Consider the following 13,027-nt stretch of genomic DNA (forward strand, 5'->3'; position numbering starts at 1 on the left):
GCTCCAGCCTGGAAAACAGCCTTCAACAGCCAAGAAGGAAGGTACAATTTGCCTCTCAAGACAACACCAGGAGGGAGTGGGTGGGAGTGGGGACACAGGTGGCCATACAGTGGTCTCAGGATCTAGCTCAGGGCCCACCCTGATTATGTCCACCAAGTGTCAGGGTGATCCACTGCTGCCTTGGGCACAGTGGACTCCAGTTTCAGAGTCAGGCCATGTTCTAGCTTCCCACCAGGAGCTCTCCCTGGATATGACTGCCCAACAGCTGTGCCTACATCCCTCCTCCCAAGACTCTGCCAGACAAGACTGACTCCTGGTCTGGGCCTGGGGACCCCAGAAAGGTTCAGATTCCAGATCGCAGAGACAAGGATGAGGGCCCCATTCAAAGCTGAGTCACAGTCTGAGGCAATAACTGGCCTGAGGCTATTTCTGCCTAGAGAGGGCACCACAGGGCTAGCGAGGGGCAGTGAGGGTAGGCTGCTTAGGCAGGTGAGGGTTCAGGTCCTGCTGGTATTCTGGAGCTCCCTGCAGGCAGCTAATTCCTGAGGGCCAAGGAGAAAACACAGACTTTGAGGAACAGAGGGGACAAGTCTCCCCAGCCTGAGTTGTGGGAAGGGGTGGGTCAGGAAAAAGGTATAGTTTAGTCACCCTTGGGAAAGCATGCGCAACCCTGACAGCACTGCCTGGGCTTTCAGCGACTGTCTTCTCCAAAGTGCCTTCTTTGGGTTGCTGAAAACTGGGAACAAGCATCCAAACCAAGGAGATGTGTGGTCCCTAAGCTTGGCAATAACCATGGACGGCAGCCAGCTTGCTGGCCCAGTCAGACCTGAGGACACTGGCCCTGGCCCAAGCTGAGGCCGAGCTGGAGACCTACCGGTCAAACTTGACAGCCATCTTAATGATACCAGAGGTATCTTCAGCTGGCTCCTCCACCTCCTCTGGGCTCCTGGCCAAGAGTTTGGCCCGCCGGGCATCCAGCTCTCGTGTGGTCTCCTCATAGAAGGCACCAAGGCCAAAGGCCTCACTATGAAGGGACAAGCAGAGTAGGGGAAGCCCCTTAGTGGAGCCAGCATTCAGGAAACTACTGCAGGAGCCCAGGGCCCCACCACTGAGAAATGCCCCCCACATATACCCAAACACCACCAGGGCCTAGCCATCAGAAGGTGCTTTCTACACACCCCTGTGATCAGCCTGAACTGACAGATGGAGAATGAATGCAGGTCCCTGAGCGTGAGCACTGGAGGGCAGGCTGGGCTGGGTGGAGTAGATTCCAAAGGCCACCTGCAGCCTCTCTTCTGAGGAGGAACACACAGGCAGGTGTCCCTAGCCAGCAGTGAGTGAGTTGAGCTATACTGACCAAGCGCTGGGGGTATGCACAGCCTTGTCCTCATGCAGGCCCATGGGAGGAAGACACGGAGGTCTGACCACTGACTGGTTCCCCACTTCCCGCCCTGACCACACACAGGCCAAGCCTAAACTGAGGTACCAGCCAGAGCTACAAAGTGATACTCTTGAGAGTTATCCTCTTGAGTTCACAAGATACTTGGGTCGAGCCGGTTAAGCTACATGGGCTAGGGACAGAATGAATACCACAAGCCCAGGGTGAGGAGGAAGGTTCTGGCAAGGCTCTTCCCTCTAGGAAGCATCTTAAGGGCTGGAGGACATTCATGAAGATGGCTGCCTGAGGGCAAGCCTAGTCCAGAAAGGCTTCTCTGGAGGAAGGAGAGTATAGACAGCTAATGTGCGGGGGAGACAGCATTCAGGCAGGAGACCCTGTACAAGCACAGGCAGACAGGGAGCTGTGGGAACAGGCACTAGACCAGGTTGTGAGGGGCCCCAAATGTCAACCACCTGAGCTGTAGCTCTACCAGATCTAGAGGATCAAGCGGTGGCCTCTCAGACTGCAAAGTGATGGGGTGTGGGTGCCGGCTCAGGCCAGGGGCTCCATTCTACAACCCCAACTCTCCTAACCATTGGATCTTGGTGGCCTGGCATGTGACAGATCTGTTACCAGGAAAGCCCCTTCCTCCCCAGGGATTCCCAAGCCCAGCCCTCACCTTCCTCCATCCTACTAGTGCACTAGTTCCCGAAATTCTGCTCCTGAGATCAGTCCAGGGATGGAAAGTTCTGAAGATTTGAAAGTACCCCCTTCTGTGAGGCAAAGCTGTACCACCTCCCCACTCCAGCACATCCACCTCCAGCAGCTGTGTCCTGGGTCCCCTGGTAGAGTCAGCTTAGGGCTCAGAGTCAAGTCTGGGTAATGTCTGCAAGGACAGATGAACAGCCCATTGCCCCTCTCACCAAATTTCCTGGGAAGACTGGGCGGCATGGAGCAACCTCCCCTGGGGCGACTCCAGCTGTTCTCGTAGCATCTGGCACAAGCAGTACTTGGTGTTGGTGTAGTGGTTGTCATACTGCACAGCCTGAGAGAAGAACTGCCATGAGCCCCCCTGCTGCCCAGGCAGGCTCTGAGGCCTGAGCTCTGCTCTGATGGCAGGAAAAGGGGCTCCAAGGGGGCATCAGAGGGGCCTGCAGCCGAGGCAGTGTGACCCCATAAAAGAGCCCTCTCCATCTTGGCCATCTACTCCTCTAGTTAGTGGCACAATGCTTGAGGGTCACAACTGAGACCCACAGTCAGGAGCACACTCCACTGGACAGCCTAAGGTCCACATGCGCCTGGAGCTCCTCCTGCATCGGCTACCACAGAGAACCTGTTGCCGAGCATCTTCCAAGGCAGGGAGTGGGGAACAGCCAAGTTCTGGTGTGGCAGGACCAGCCCCGGGACAGGGGTGAGATTCTTCTACTCCTTATAACCATGGTGAGTGCCTGCCTCGCCCACATCTTAAACAGCCTGTCTCCAATTTCTCCCAACATGGGAAAAGCCCAGCACCATTGACCAAGCATGTTTGCACGTGTTACTTGTCACTTCATTGAGCTAAACAAGTAGTTACCACTACTCAGACTGGGAAATGCAGGCTCAGGGAGGCCAGACAACTGCCCAGGGATACCCAGTGGAAGTCGGCCTGGCTGGGGCAGGCAGGAGAGCAGTGGGTAAAGGGTGCCTCAGCCCCCCAGAACCCTCTCCCCGTCTCGCCCCCATCAAATCTTCTAATACCTCCAGCAAGGCCTATGTCTTCAGTGCCTTGGAGGTGCGACCACATGTTCAGGACAAAGAAGGGATACGTGGGTAAGCCACGGCCAGCAGCAAGGCCTTGATTCAGCTTGTTTGGGACAGAAGGCACCTGGCTGGACCAGAAGCAGCCCTGCCTATGCTTGAAAGCCGCTCCCTTTCTCTGGCCCAACACACCCCCTTGAGGAGTTGCCAAGGGACAGGCTGAGAAGGAAGGATAACATCACCTTTCAGCCAGTGAGCAAGCTTGGCACTACTGAACGTGCCTTCCCTGCCACAGACCTGCCAACCGGCCGACCTAGACTGAGCTAAGCCCCCCTTGCCTCTGGTTGACCCAGGCCATTGGAGAGCCAACCTGCCCAAGAGGACACCCAGAACCAAGAGGATGAAGGCTGCAGCATCAAGCAGAAGAGGCTCTAGAACAGAGGCTTCCCAGCTCTGGGCACAGGCCTCAGGGCCTCCAACCACCCCCAGCTTGCACAGCCCTGGGGACACCCACATGTCATGGCAGCCACAACTGCCCATGGCAGCCTGAGGATCTGAGAAGCTCCTGACCCCCCAGGTGGGTAGGAGCTCCAGGACTGAAGAGGAGGGTGGAAGTCTGCTCAGGGTGAGGGCTGCACTCTCTGCTCAGGCCCACCTCACTGAGGAATTTGAGGACCACTCACTATCTTTGCCGACAGACATGCACAGCTGGTCAGAGTCTCACAGGGTGCCAGGGCAGTGCCAAGGAAATAGTGCAGGTGTCAAAAAACTCCTTTACAGGGAAATGCCCGGGCACTACCATCAAACCCCGGGTGAGAAGAAAAAGCTATTACCTGAGGAGAGGGTCAAAGTTAGGCTATTTCCTAAGTCAGAGGCTAAAGCATTCTGGGAATTAGCAAGAGAAGACTTTTAGAAGTGACTATGACTGACGACCAGTAGACACGTCTTTACGGAGAGAATCTGTCCTCACAACAGCTACAATGGCTCCTCCTGGCTGTGGCTCCTCTGGTGCCAACCCACTGGCATGAGTGACACAGACACCACTGTCATTGTGCATGCGTGTGTATGTGTAGGGCGGCAGGGGGTGACAGAGACTAAGAGAAAGATATCATGTGTTTGGGGTCCCAACAGCATCCTGGATCCAGAAGCCCTTGCTATGATCCTCACACCTTGAAAGCTTTAGAAGGGGGCAATGGTAGGGCCATGCCTCCCCAGCACCCTGCTCTTCACATTGCAGCCAGGGAAACCCAATGCTATGCTACACTAAAAAGAAAAGGAGAGGGACTTCCTTGGTGGCACAGTGGTTAAGAATCTGCCTGCCAGTGCAGGGGACACGGGTTCAAGCCCTGCTCTGGGAAGATCCCACATGCCACGGAGCAACTAAGCCCGTGCGCCACAACTACTGAGCCTGCGCTCTAGAGACTGCAAGCCACAACTACTGAGTCCGTGAGCCACAACTACTAAAGCCCGCGCACCTAGAGCCCACGCTCTGCAACAAGAGAAGCCACCGCAATGAGAAGACCGCGCACCGCAACGAAGAGTAGCCCCCGCTCGCCGCAACTAGAGAAAGCCCGCACACAGCAACGAAGACCCAACGCAGCCAAAAATAAATAAATAAATAAATAATAAATTTTTTAAAAAAGAAAAGAAAAGGAGAGCTGCTGGGGGCTGGGGGCTCACCCAAAGCACTTTCTGCAGGAATGTGGCAGACAGTGAGAAATGATTGTTTTGAAAAAGTGCATAGACATACGTATCTGATGTACTTCTGCATGACCTCCTCCAAGGGTCGTGGACCCTCCTTGAGGAAGATGGATGGGTTCCACATGGCCGCTCGGGCCACCATCACTGAAGAGGCTGCCGTGGCTTGTCGAAAGTCCTCTATATCCAAATATCCTTGGATGTGGTCGTGAGATCCTCCACTGAAAAGCAACAGTGGGGTGAGCGGTATCCCCATCCTTGTACAAGCAATTTCAGAAAAAGGCAACTCCTAAATCTGCCATTTATTCAGTGTGTGGCTTTGGCCAAGTCCTTCAGCTACGAGAGCTTCGGGACACTGGAGATTATAACACACACCCCACTGTGGGGTCAGGAGCACCAAGTGAGATAACAAAATAAAGCAGTCCAAACCGTGCCTGGCACTTAAGAGGTACTCCGGAGCGTTTACCTTCCTTCCCCCTCATCCCGAACAGTGGCTAAAGCCGGCCCACATCCGAAGGGCGGGGTCTGTACGTGGATACAGGGATCACAGGAAAACCCCCAGGCTGGGGCACCTATATGCCCACTGACGGCTGGGTCAAAACCCTAGAGAGGGAACAGACGCAGTGGTGGTCATGAGAGGAAGGAAGGAGGCCCGGTTTGGTTGCAATTTCCCTTTCAGCCATCCTGCAGCCCCTTGGAAACTGCTCTTTGTCTGTTCCATTAGGAGCCGGGCAGCAGCCTCAGCCCGGAGACAGCACTGTGTGTGAGAATGCGGGTGGGGGAACCCCTCTCAGGTGGCAACAGCAGCAACAGGGTCCAGGGTCTTGAGTAGCCCTACCCTCTCTCCAAGACACCCCTAACACCCCTTGGCCTGGGGACCACCCCACCCTTAGCTCCCCCGTCCCTCCCTCCAGTCAGGCATGCCTTTTGTCAGGGCTTTAGGGCTTCAGAACTTCTCTGTTCCCAACCTGCCATCAAACAGGTACAGGGTTGAGCTGGACTCCCGACTGGCCCACACAGGCCAGCTCCCCAGTGGCAACAGGACACTGCTGTCTTACTGCTAAGCCTTTGGGCTGGTCATCGGTACCTCACACCTGCCAGTCTAGGTTCTGGTCCTGTCACTGTCCAGGATGCTCATCTGGACTTTAGTCTGTGACCTGCCTCATGCTCCTGAGCCATGGCTCTCTGTGCTCTGGCTTGAGACGCCTCACCCTACACCCTACACACCTAACTCTGGGTGTGATGTCACCTTCCCCTGGGCCTGTTTCAGCAGCCACTCTCTTGCTCTCCCTAAACACTCCCACCTCAACCCGTGCATCGGAATGTCCTGGGCCCCTGTCTACTGCATACCTACATTGGCCACTCACCAGAGGCCAAGGGACACAATGGGCCCTTCTCAGCCTCACTGCCAAGTTCATTTTTGTCACACCCTTTTTTTCTTTTCTCTTACAGTCATTTTTTGATGCTATCACATTCCATTTTCTATTTGTCAGTTCAAATCCCTTCCAAGTGAAGTGAGGCATAAAAAAATAAACGAGGAAGAAGGGAGGCTTACTTGGCTATGACAGGAATGGAGAGGGTTTCGGCGACTGCTTTGATGGCTTCACAGCTGACAGGGTGCTGAGGTCGCTCCTCCCGCTTCCTTGGAGATAAAGAGATGGGGCTGGGGACTGAGTGCCAAAGGTCACGTCACACTTAGCACCGGGTTATGTCAGCCAAATCCTACTGTCCTCCTTGCTGAACCTCAGGAAGGCCATGTGGCCAGCAGGGACAGGGCTCTGGGCTACAGGGGACGGCTCTCCCTGACCTCTGTTGTGCCGGGCAGCAGCAGCACAGGTCCATGCTGAGAAGGCAAGTCCAGCTCTCAAAGGTCTGCAGGTGAGGCATGGCTGCAGGAAGCCGATGTGGGTGGTCACACTGCCACTCCCCAGCTTCCCCTCATTTCTGCCAGAGATGAGGGACGGTGCCTTAAGAATGCTACCCCTACTGTCCCAGTCTTGCCCTCCCAGAGGGACTGGGAACAGCTGCCGCCACTCAGGCTGGCCACTCCCACACAGCTGCGTGTGCTGAGGCCAAGTTGGGCAGCTGATCCTGGGGAGAGGCACCTGGCACAGGGTAGGCCCAGCAACCAGAGTAGGCCACAGACCATGGCTGTCACGAAGAGCCACAGGGGAGGCAAGACCACAACCCAGGGCCCCTGCATCCAAGGTCAACTGCAAGAAGCTCTTGTGTATGAGTGAGTGAGTCTTAGGGATGCTAAGGTAAGCCCTAACTTGAGCTGTGCACAGGGACAAGCCAGAGAGGTGGTCGACCAGAAAGCCCTTGCCCAGGTCCTATCTGTATGTGTCCCTCTGCTATACTCTTCAACAAAATTGTCAGGGGCCACAGGGCCTTACAAAGCCCTATTAACCCAGCCTCCACCTCCACCTCCCTGCTCCCCCAGCAGCCCAATTCTAGCCCATCTTTAACAACTTTGATGGCCAGAAAGTCCCTCTTTAAACTCACCCAAATCTGTCTTCCTAGTGTTTCCAACTACTGGGAAAAAGGAATAGCTTTATTTATTCAGAAAACACTCTATGCCAGGCACTGTGCCAAGGCTGTATATTCACAATCTCATAAAAGCCTCGTGACAACCCTATCAAGCAGAAATTATCTTAATTTCCAAATGAGGACTGTGGTGCTCAGAGAGGTTAAATGACTTGTCCAAGGATACACAGCCAACAAGCAGCAGACCTGGGATTTGAACCCAGACCTGGGATTTGAAACCAGGCAGTCTGAGCCCAGAGCCTGCTGCCTCCAGGAGGGGCCTGTGTGTACGCGTGTGTGGCCTTTCACCATCCCCTGCTGGCTTCAACACGCACAGCTCTGCTTTTCTGTTTTTATGTGTTGGAGTTCTGGGTTCCCTTCTCTGAAAATGCTGTAATAGATACAACCAGCAAAAAATGCACTGTTCCTACAAGACCCCTGAACTCAAAAGGAACACCACTCAAAAGAGAGGTCATCCTGGCCAAAGTTTGCTGACCTGGGATTCTGTACAAAAGTACATCCTGGACACGGGGAGCGAGTTCGACTGGGAAACCAAGGGTAGCCTTCAGCAATACCTCAGCTCTCAGTAGACAGCAGATTCAAGGACTGTTTAAAGTGGTCACTGTAACAGTTGGCAGTCCAACAAGGGCAGACAAAAGAGGCAGTGCCTTTAAAAGAACAGCAATCTGCCTGGGGTCATTCAAGGGAGGAGCTATTGCTGACTGTAGTGTAAAGAAAATGAGATTCAGAGTCAGAGTTCTAATTCCACCACTTCCTGGCTACGTGATATAATTTTGAGCAAATCACTCATTCTCTACCATTTACACGTCTTGAGGGTAGGGGTGTTTCTCCTTCCCATTGGTCCCTCTGTATCTCTAAAGCTCGGTGTAGTGCCTACCACCAGTAGATGCTCAATGAATGAAACAAAGAAAAATGCAACCCCCATAAAGAGTTTGACTGCCCTCTGAACTTAGGGGATATCAATGAGCTATGCAGAGCTAGGCTGTGTATGTAGAAGAGAAGCTGGTAGTCACCTGGGGTCTGGTGAAGAATCATTAAGATGGCTAGGGTCCTCCTTGCAAGTCAGTCACTAGTAAGGCAACCACTCACCTCCCATGAACCGCGATGGCTGCAATGCCGGTCCTCTCTATCCGCTTAACAAGGCTCAGGGTATCTTCCAGCTGAGGGACAGGACCACACAGGGTGTTTACTGAAGCCACAGAGGGAGCAGCTGCCAGCTCCTAAAGTGGGCTCAGCTCTACCCCCTCCTCCAAACATAACTCAGCCCCACAAGAATCATTCACACCCTCAAATCAGCATCCCCAGAGAAAATGGACCTTCAGATGTAAGATCTTTACCGATGGCAGGATGCGAATCTTGCAGGTCACAGGTCTCTGTGTCCCTTTAACAAGAGTGCTGAGGATCTGCAGTGGGAAGAATACAAGAGCATCTGCCTCTTCTGGAACAAACACCACAACTGCTTGTACTAATGAATTCTGCTCCATACCTGTGCGGCCCAGTGGCATGGACATGTTTATGTCCATGTACGTGTCCATGTGACTGCGTCTGTTGCACGCATATACATGGAAGCTCCATGAGGGAAGGAGTTCACCTTTTTCTCTGCTAGAGCCGCAGCACCAGCAGCCCCTTGCCTGGTATATAGCAGTATACATATATTTGGTAAATGAACTAATGAGTGAATGAATGCATGAATGGATCTGCATGAATGCTTGTACAGAACACAGTGATCCTTTGCCAGGGCAAACATCAGAATCACCTGGAGAGCCTAAGAAATACAGAATCTTAGATTCCACCTCATCTTTCCTGAATGAGTCTCTAGGGACAGGGCTTAGGAATATGTGATTTCAAAAGACTCTGCCCAACACATTCCCTCCACAAAATGATTCTGAGGCCTAACCCTGGTTGAGAACACATGGCTCACAGCTCCGTTCCTGATTGAAGGCATGTTTCCTGAGTGTTGTTCCAGGATCTGCCAAGTGAGTGAGCAGGAAAGTTTGAGCAGGTCCTGGGCCCTGTCCTCAGGTACCCCCTCTCTTTAGGGGAGTCAGATATACAGGAATGAAACTGGCAAAGGAAAAGACAACATAGTCAACATATTTTAAAGTGTTTATTTTGCACAGTAATTGCAAAGGACTCCAAATAAAGATCAAGAAAGTCACACAGGAAAGTGTCAGGGAAGTAGCAAGTCCAGACAAAGAGTCAGACATCAAGAAAGGTGTAGATGACACTGCATGTCTGTGACCTTGCTATCTTTATCTTCTTCCCTCATCAAAAATTTTGGGCGAGGCAAGCTAGGGGGAAGGTGATGCCAAGAGCCCTCTTCCAAGAAACTGGATCCCTGTCCAGCAGAGCAGAGGGGACATCCAGGCAGCAGCTGCCAGTCTGGTTCTAGACAGGTGGGGGCAGCAGAGAGCCGGGTCACAAGAACCAGTGAAGGAGGCCTTTCTCTCAGGGACAGGCTAAGGCAGGCCCCTCCAGGAGACATGAGACCAAGAGCCTGGACTGATAGGACAGATCATGGGCAAGACAGGGCCTGCTGGCCCAGGCACAACTGCCAGAGGCTGACAGGAAAGAACAGTCCCCAGGTGCTGCCCCAGGAGGCTGACTGGGCCTGAGGTCCCAGGGTGACTCTGGCAGGGCTTAAAGGGGCACCTACCCTTTAAGGGAGGAAGAGGGACTGCCAGATCCATCAAGATACACAATAAAATTTCTCACTCTAGTCCTGTCCTTCAAGCTGACAATAAAATCTCTGGAGGGTTCCTTTGCAAGTGCTGACTCAGAATCCTCTGATGTCTGGTGATTTAAGCAACATCAGCTGCTTTGACCCAGTTCTCTGTTTTGCAGAGCTTCCTCTTGGTGTATTTTATCCAAGCAACTCTAAGCACCTTCTTCAGTTCATTTTCTGTTCATTTCACGTGCATGTTCAGGACCAGGAAGGAAATTAGTAACGAAAAGTCCTAGCCCTTTGCAAGAGTCACACTGAGAGGAAAGGGCAAATAGAGTCTGTCTTTTGGTCAGACTCTAGCAGAACCTCTCCTGGACCCAACTCTCCCAGATCCAAGCCACACCCCATGTCTCTGTGGCGTGAAAAGTCTGTGGGGGAAAAGGACCTGAGACGGGCCCGTATCTGGGCACATCTACCCACGGGCAGGCACATCTCCCCAGATCCACTGGTTGACTCAGGAAAAGCAGACTTTGGCTCCCCTGGTTGTTGGGGAGGGGGCAGGGAGGAGGACAGGAAAGCACAGGCCTGGGAATCAGTGAGAACTGAGCTCAAGTCCTGGCCCTGCTGATTGTTAGCCATGGCCCAAGTGCAGTGCACACAAGGGGATGCCCTGAGCAGCCGGGGGCCCAGGGAATGTGGGGCAGGGGTCAGAGAGAGGCTATTACTGATATAGAGTCTTAAACTGAGGTTCTTAATCCAGGGAGGGTACACCAGAGTCACCTGGGAAGCTTTTTCAAAAGACTGATACCCTCTCCCTGCCTCTGTCTACCCCAAGAATATGCAGAATTCTCAACAGATAGCATCCTTTTTAAAAAATCATTGTGGTAAAACATATATAACATACAATTGTCTGTCTTAACCATTTCTAAGTGTATAATTTAGTGGCATTAGCTCAAGATGTCATACAACCATCACCACTATCTATTTCCAAAAACTTTCATCGCCCCCAAACAAGCAGTCTTATTTTGAAAAAATCTCTAAGGTGGTCCTGAGATGTTCCCACAGATGGAACCATGGACCTAAAACACCAAGCCTGGAAGGACCTACAAAGCTCTCATCCAGCTCACCCAGTTTGCCAGCAGAATTTGAGCCTGAATCTAATCCATCCCACTCTTCCTGAGTCTCATTTGGCTTTACTGTAGAAGCCTGCATCCTCTCTTTCACAAGGCAAACCCTGTCCACTAGCCCGACCTGGCTCAACCGACCACCCTGCCAACCAGAGAATTAACGAAATGAACTGAGCTTCTGAGGGGTAGTGTTAACTCTGCTGCCTCATGTGTGAAATGTGCCCAAAGAAGGGCAGTAGCAAGGACAGAGCCAACAGCATGGGTGGGAGAAGCCAGGACGCCAGAGGATAACAGAAGTGCCTGTATGTATGTGCTGTGAAGCAAACCACCCGCTACTGAGGCCCCTTCCCTAAGTGTGGAATCCACAGTAGTCCACATCCACTCCAGCCTGCATACAGGTGTCTGACTGGAGGTCATTACCTGTGCCTGTCCACACACGGGAAAAATGAGGAGGCACCTAGCCCATAAACACACGAATTTTCCTAGATCCCAGACACAGTAGGGCTGGAAGAATAACAGGGTTGAGCTGCTGACACAGCAGTGGCAGCTCTTAATGGTGGTGCCTTATCCCAAGTTGCTCTAGCCTATGGGAGGCACTAGGAAGCTTAAAGCCCAGAGGTGGAAGTGGGGATGGAGAATGAAAAGGAAATCAAAGGAGCTAAGGGGAGCAGCAAGGAGAAAGCTGGTGAACTGTGAGAGGAAAGTAAAAGGTGCATGTGGTATGGCAGAAGATGTCACTCCCACATGTACTGGCAGCTCACAACACTGGTGGCAAACATCAACCTGACCCTAAGGCCTCATAAACCTGGCCACCAGAATCACCAAGGGAAGGAGATCAGAAGAGACTAACTTCAGCTTACCTTGTATGGCCCTGGCCTGGCCTGCTCTCATACTGATGGTGGACTCCATCAGTGTACAAGGCACCCACTGATGCTCTCATCAAGCCCCCAGGGAGAGGCCAATCCCTTACCTGACACACACAGCCACTGAGCCTGCCCACCACCCACAGGTAGCCTGGCATATGCTCTCATGATCTTCTCAGAAGGGAGAGAGGCAATACAGAAGCGGCTCTAAATGAGTCCCTCAGGACCCCGGCTCTCTACCGACATGTCCCTAGCCCTGGGCTTTTAAGGAACTCCAAGGCTACTGCAGGCTGGCTCAGGGGTTTCTGAACCTGGCTATATGTCAAAGTCACTGGAAAGCCTTTGAAAAAATTTCCAGACCCCAGGTGGAGTGACTGATTCTCTAAATCTGGGGGAAGGGTAGGGGAGGTGTTCCAGGCAACTCTAGTTCATAGGCATGTTTAAGGACCTCTGCTTTCACTCATGCAGGACTTACCTTCTCAATCTTGTCAGGATCTGATAGCAGGGCAGCTCCCATTCCTCCCTAAGGAAAAGCACACAGAGGGGCTCTTACAGCTGGAGGAGGGTGGCTCCTCCCTGTGGTATGGCAACCTGGCAGTACCCCAGCACTTGCCTCCAAGGAACCAAGGTCCACTGGCAATCGCCTGTGCCCACAACATCAGGGATCAGTTTGATGAATTCTAAGAGTCAGCACTCTGATCCCCTTAGCAAGACCCACAGATCTATCTAGAAGTGGGTTCTAAAAAATCATTTTTCAGGACTGCCCATTTCCTACCCAGGGTCTCAGTGCCTTAATAAACTAAACCCCACCATCTGCCAAGCCCTTAAAAAAACAATGGGTCATTCTTCCTTTGAAATGAGATCAAATGCAACTTCTTCCTATCCTACCGTCACTTGCTTGGATACCACCTCCGCCAGCAAAGCCACTCAGAGGCACACAACCTCCAAACCTTGTCCAGGCCCTGATCCCCTGCCAGCAACAATGGCCGGCCCAGTCCTGAGCACCCAGACC

General features: G+C 52.7%; 1 protein-coding gene across 3 annotated transcripts in view; it reads right to left on the bottom strand.

The window, feature by feature from the left end:
* DUS2 (dihydrouridine synthase 2) overlaps window positions 1-13,027 on the bottom strand; it is a 41,316-nt gene that overhangs the window by 2,299 nt on the left and 25,990 nt on the right. For all 3 annotated transcript variants that reach the window (XM_029208340.1, XM_029208358.1, XM_029208348.1), the window contains 7 exons: window positions 12,491-12,538; window positions 8,698-8,763; window positions 8,450-8,520; window positions 6,369-6,455; window positions 4,866-5,034; window positions 2,302-2,423; window positions 875-1,024 (listed from right to left, as the gene is read on the bottom strand). In XM_029208340.1, the coding sequence (XP_029064173.1) occupies window positions 875-1,024; window positions 2,302-2,423; window positions 4,866-5,034; window positions 6,369-6,455; window positions 8,450-8,520; window positions 8,698-8,763; window positions 12,491-12,538 (713 nt within the window). The remainder of the gene's footprint in view (window positions 1-874; window positions 1,025-2,301; window positions 2,424-4,865; window positions 5,035-6,368; window positions 6,456-8,449; window positions 8,521-8,697; window positions 8,764-12,490; window positions 12,539-13,027) is intronic.

This window comes from Monodon monoceros, unplaced genomic scaffold (assembly GCF_005190385.1).
Source record: "Monodon monoceros isolate NGI ecotype Baffin Bay Population unplaced genomic scaffold, NGI_Narwhal_1 Super_Scaffold_10, whole genome shotgun sequence".
NCBI lineage: Eukaryota > Metazoa > Chordata > Mammalia > Artiodactyla > Monodontidae > Monodon > Monodon monoceros.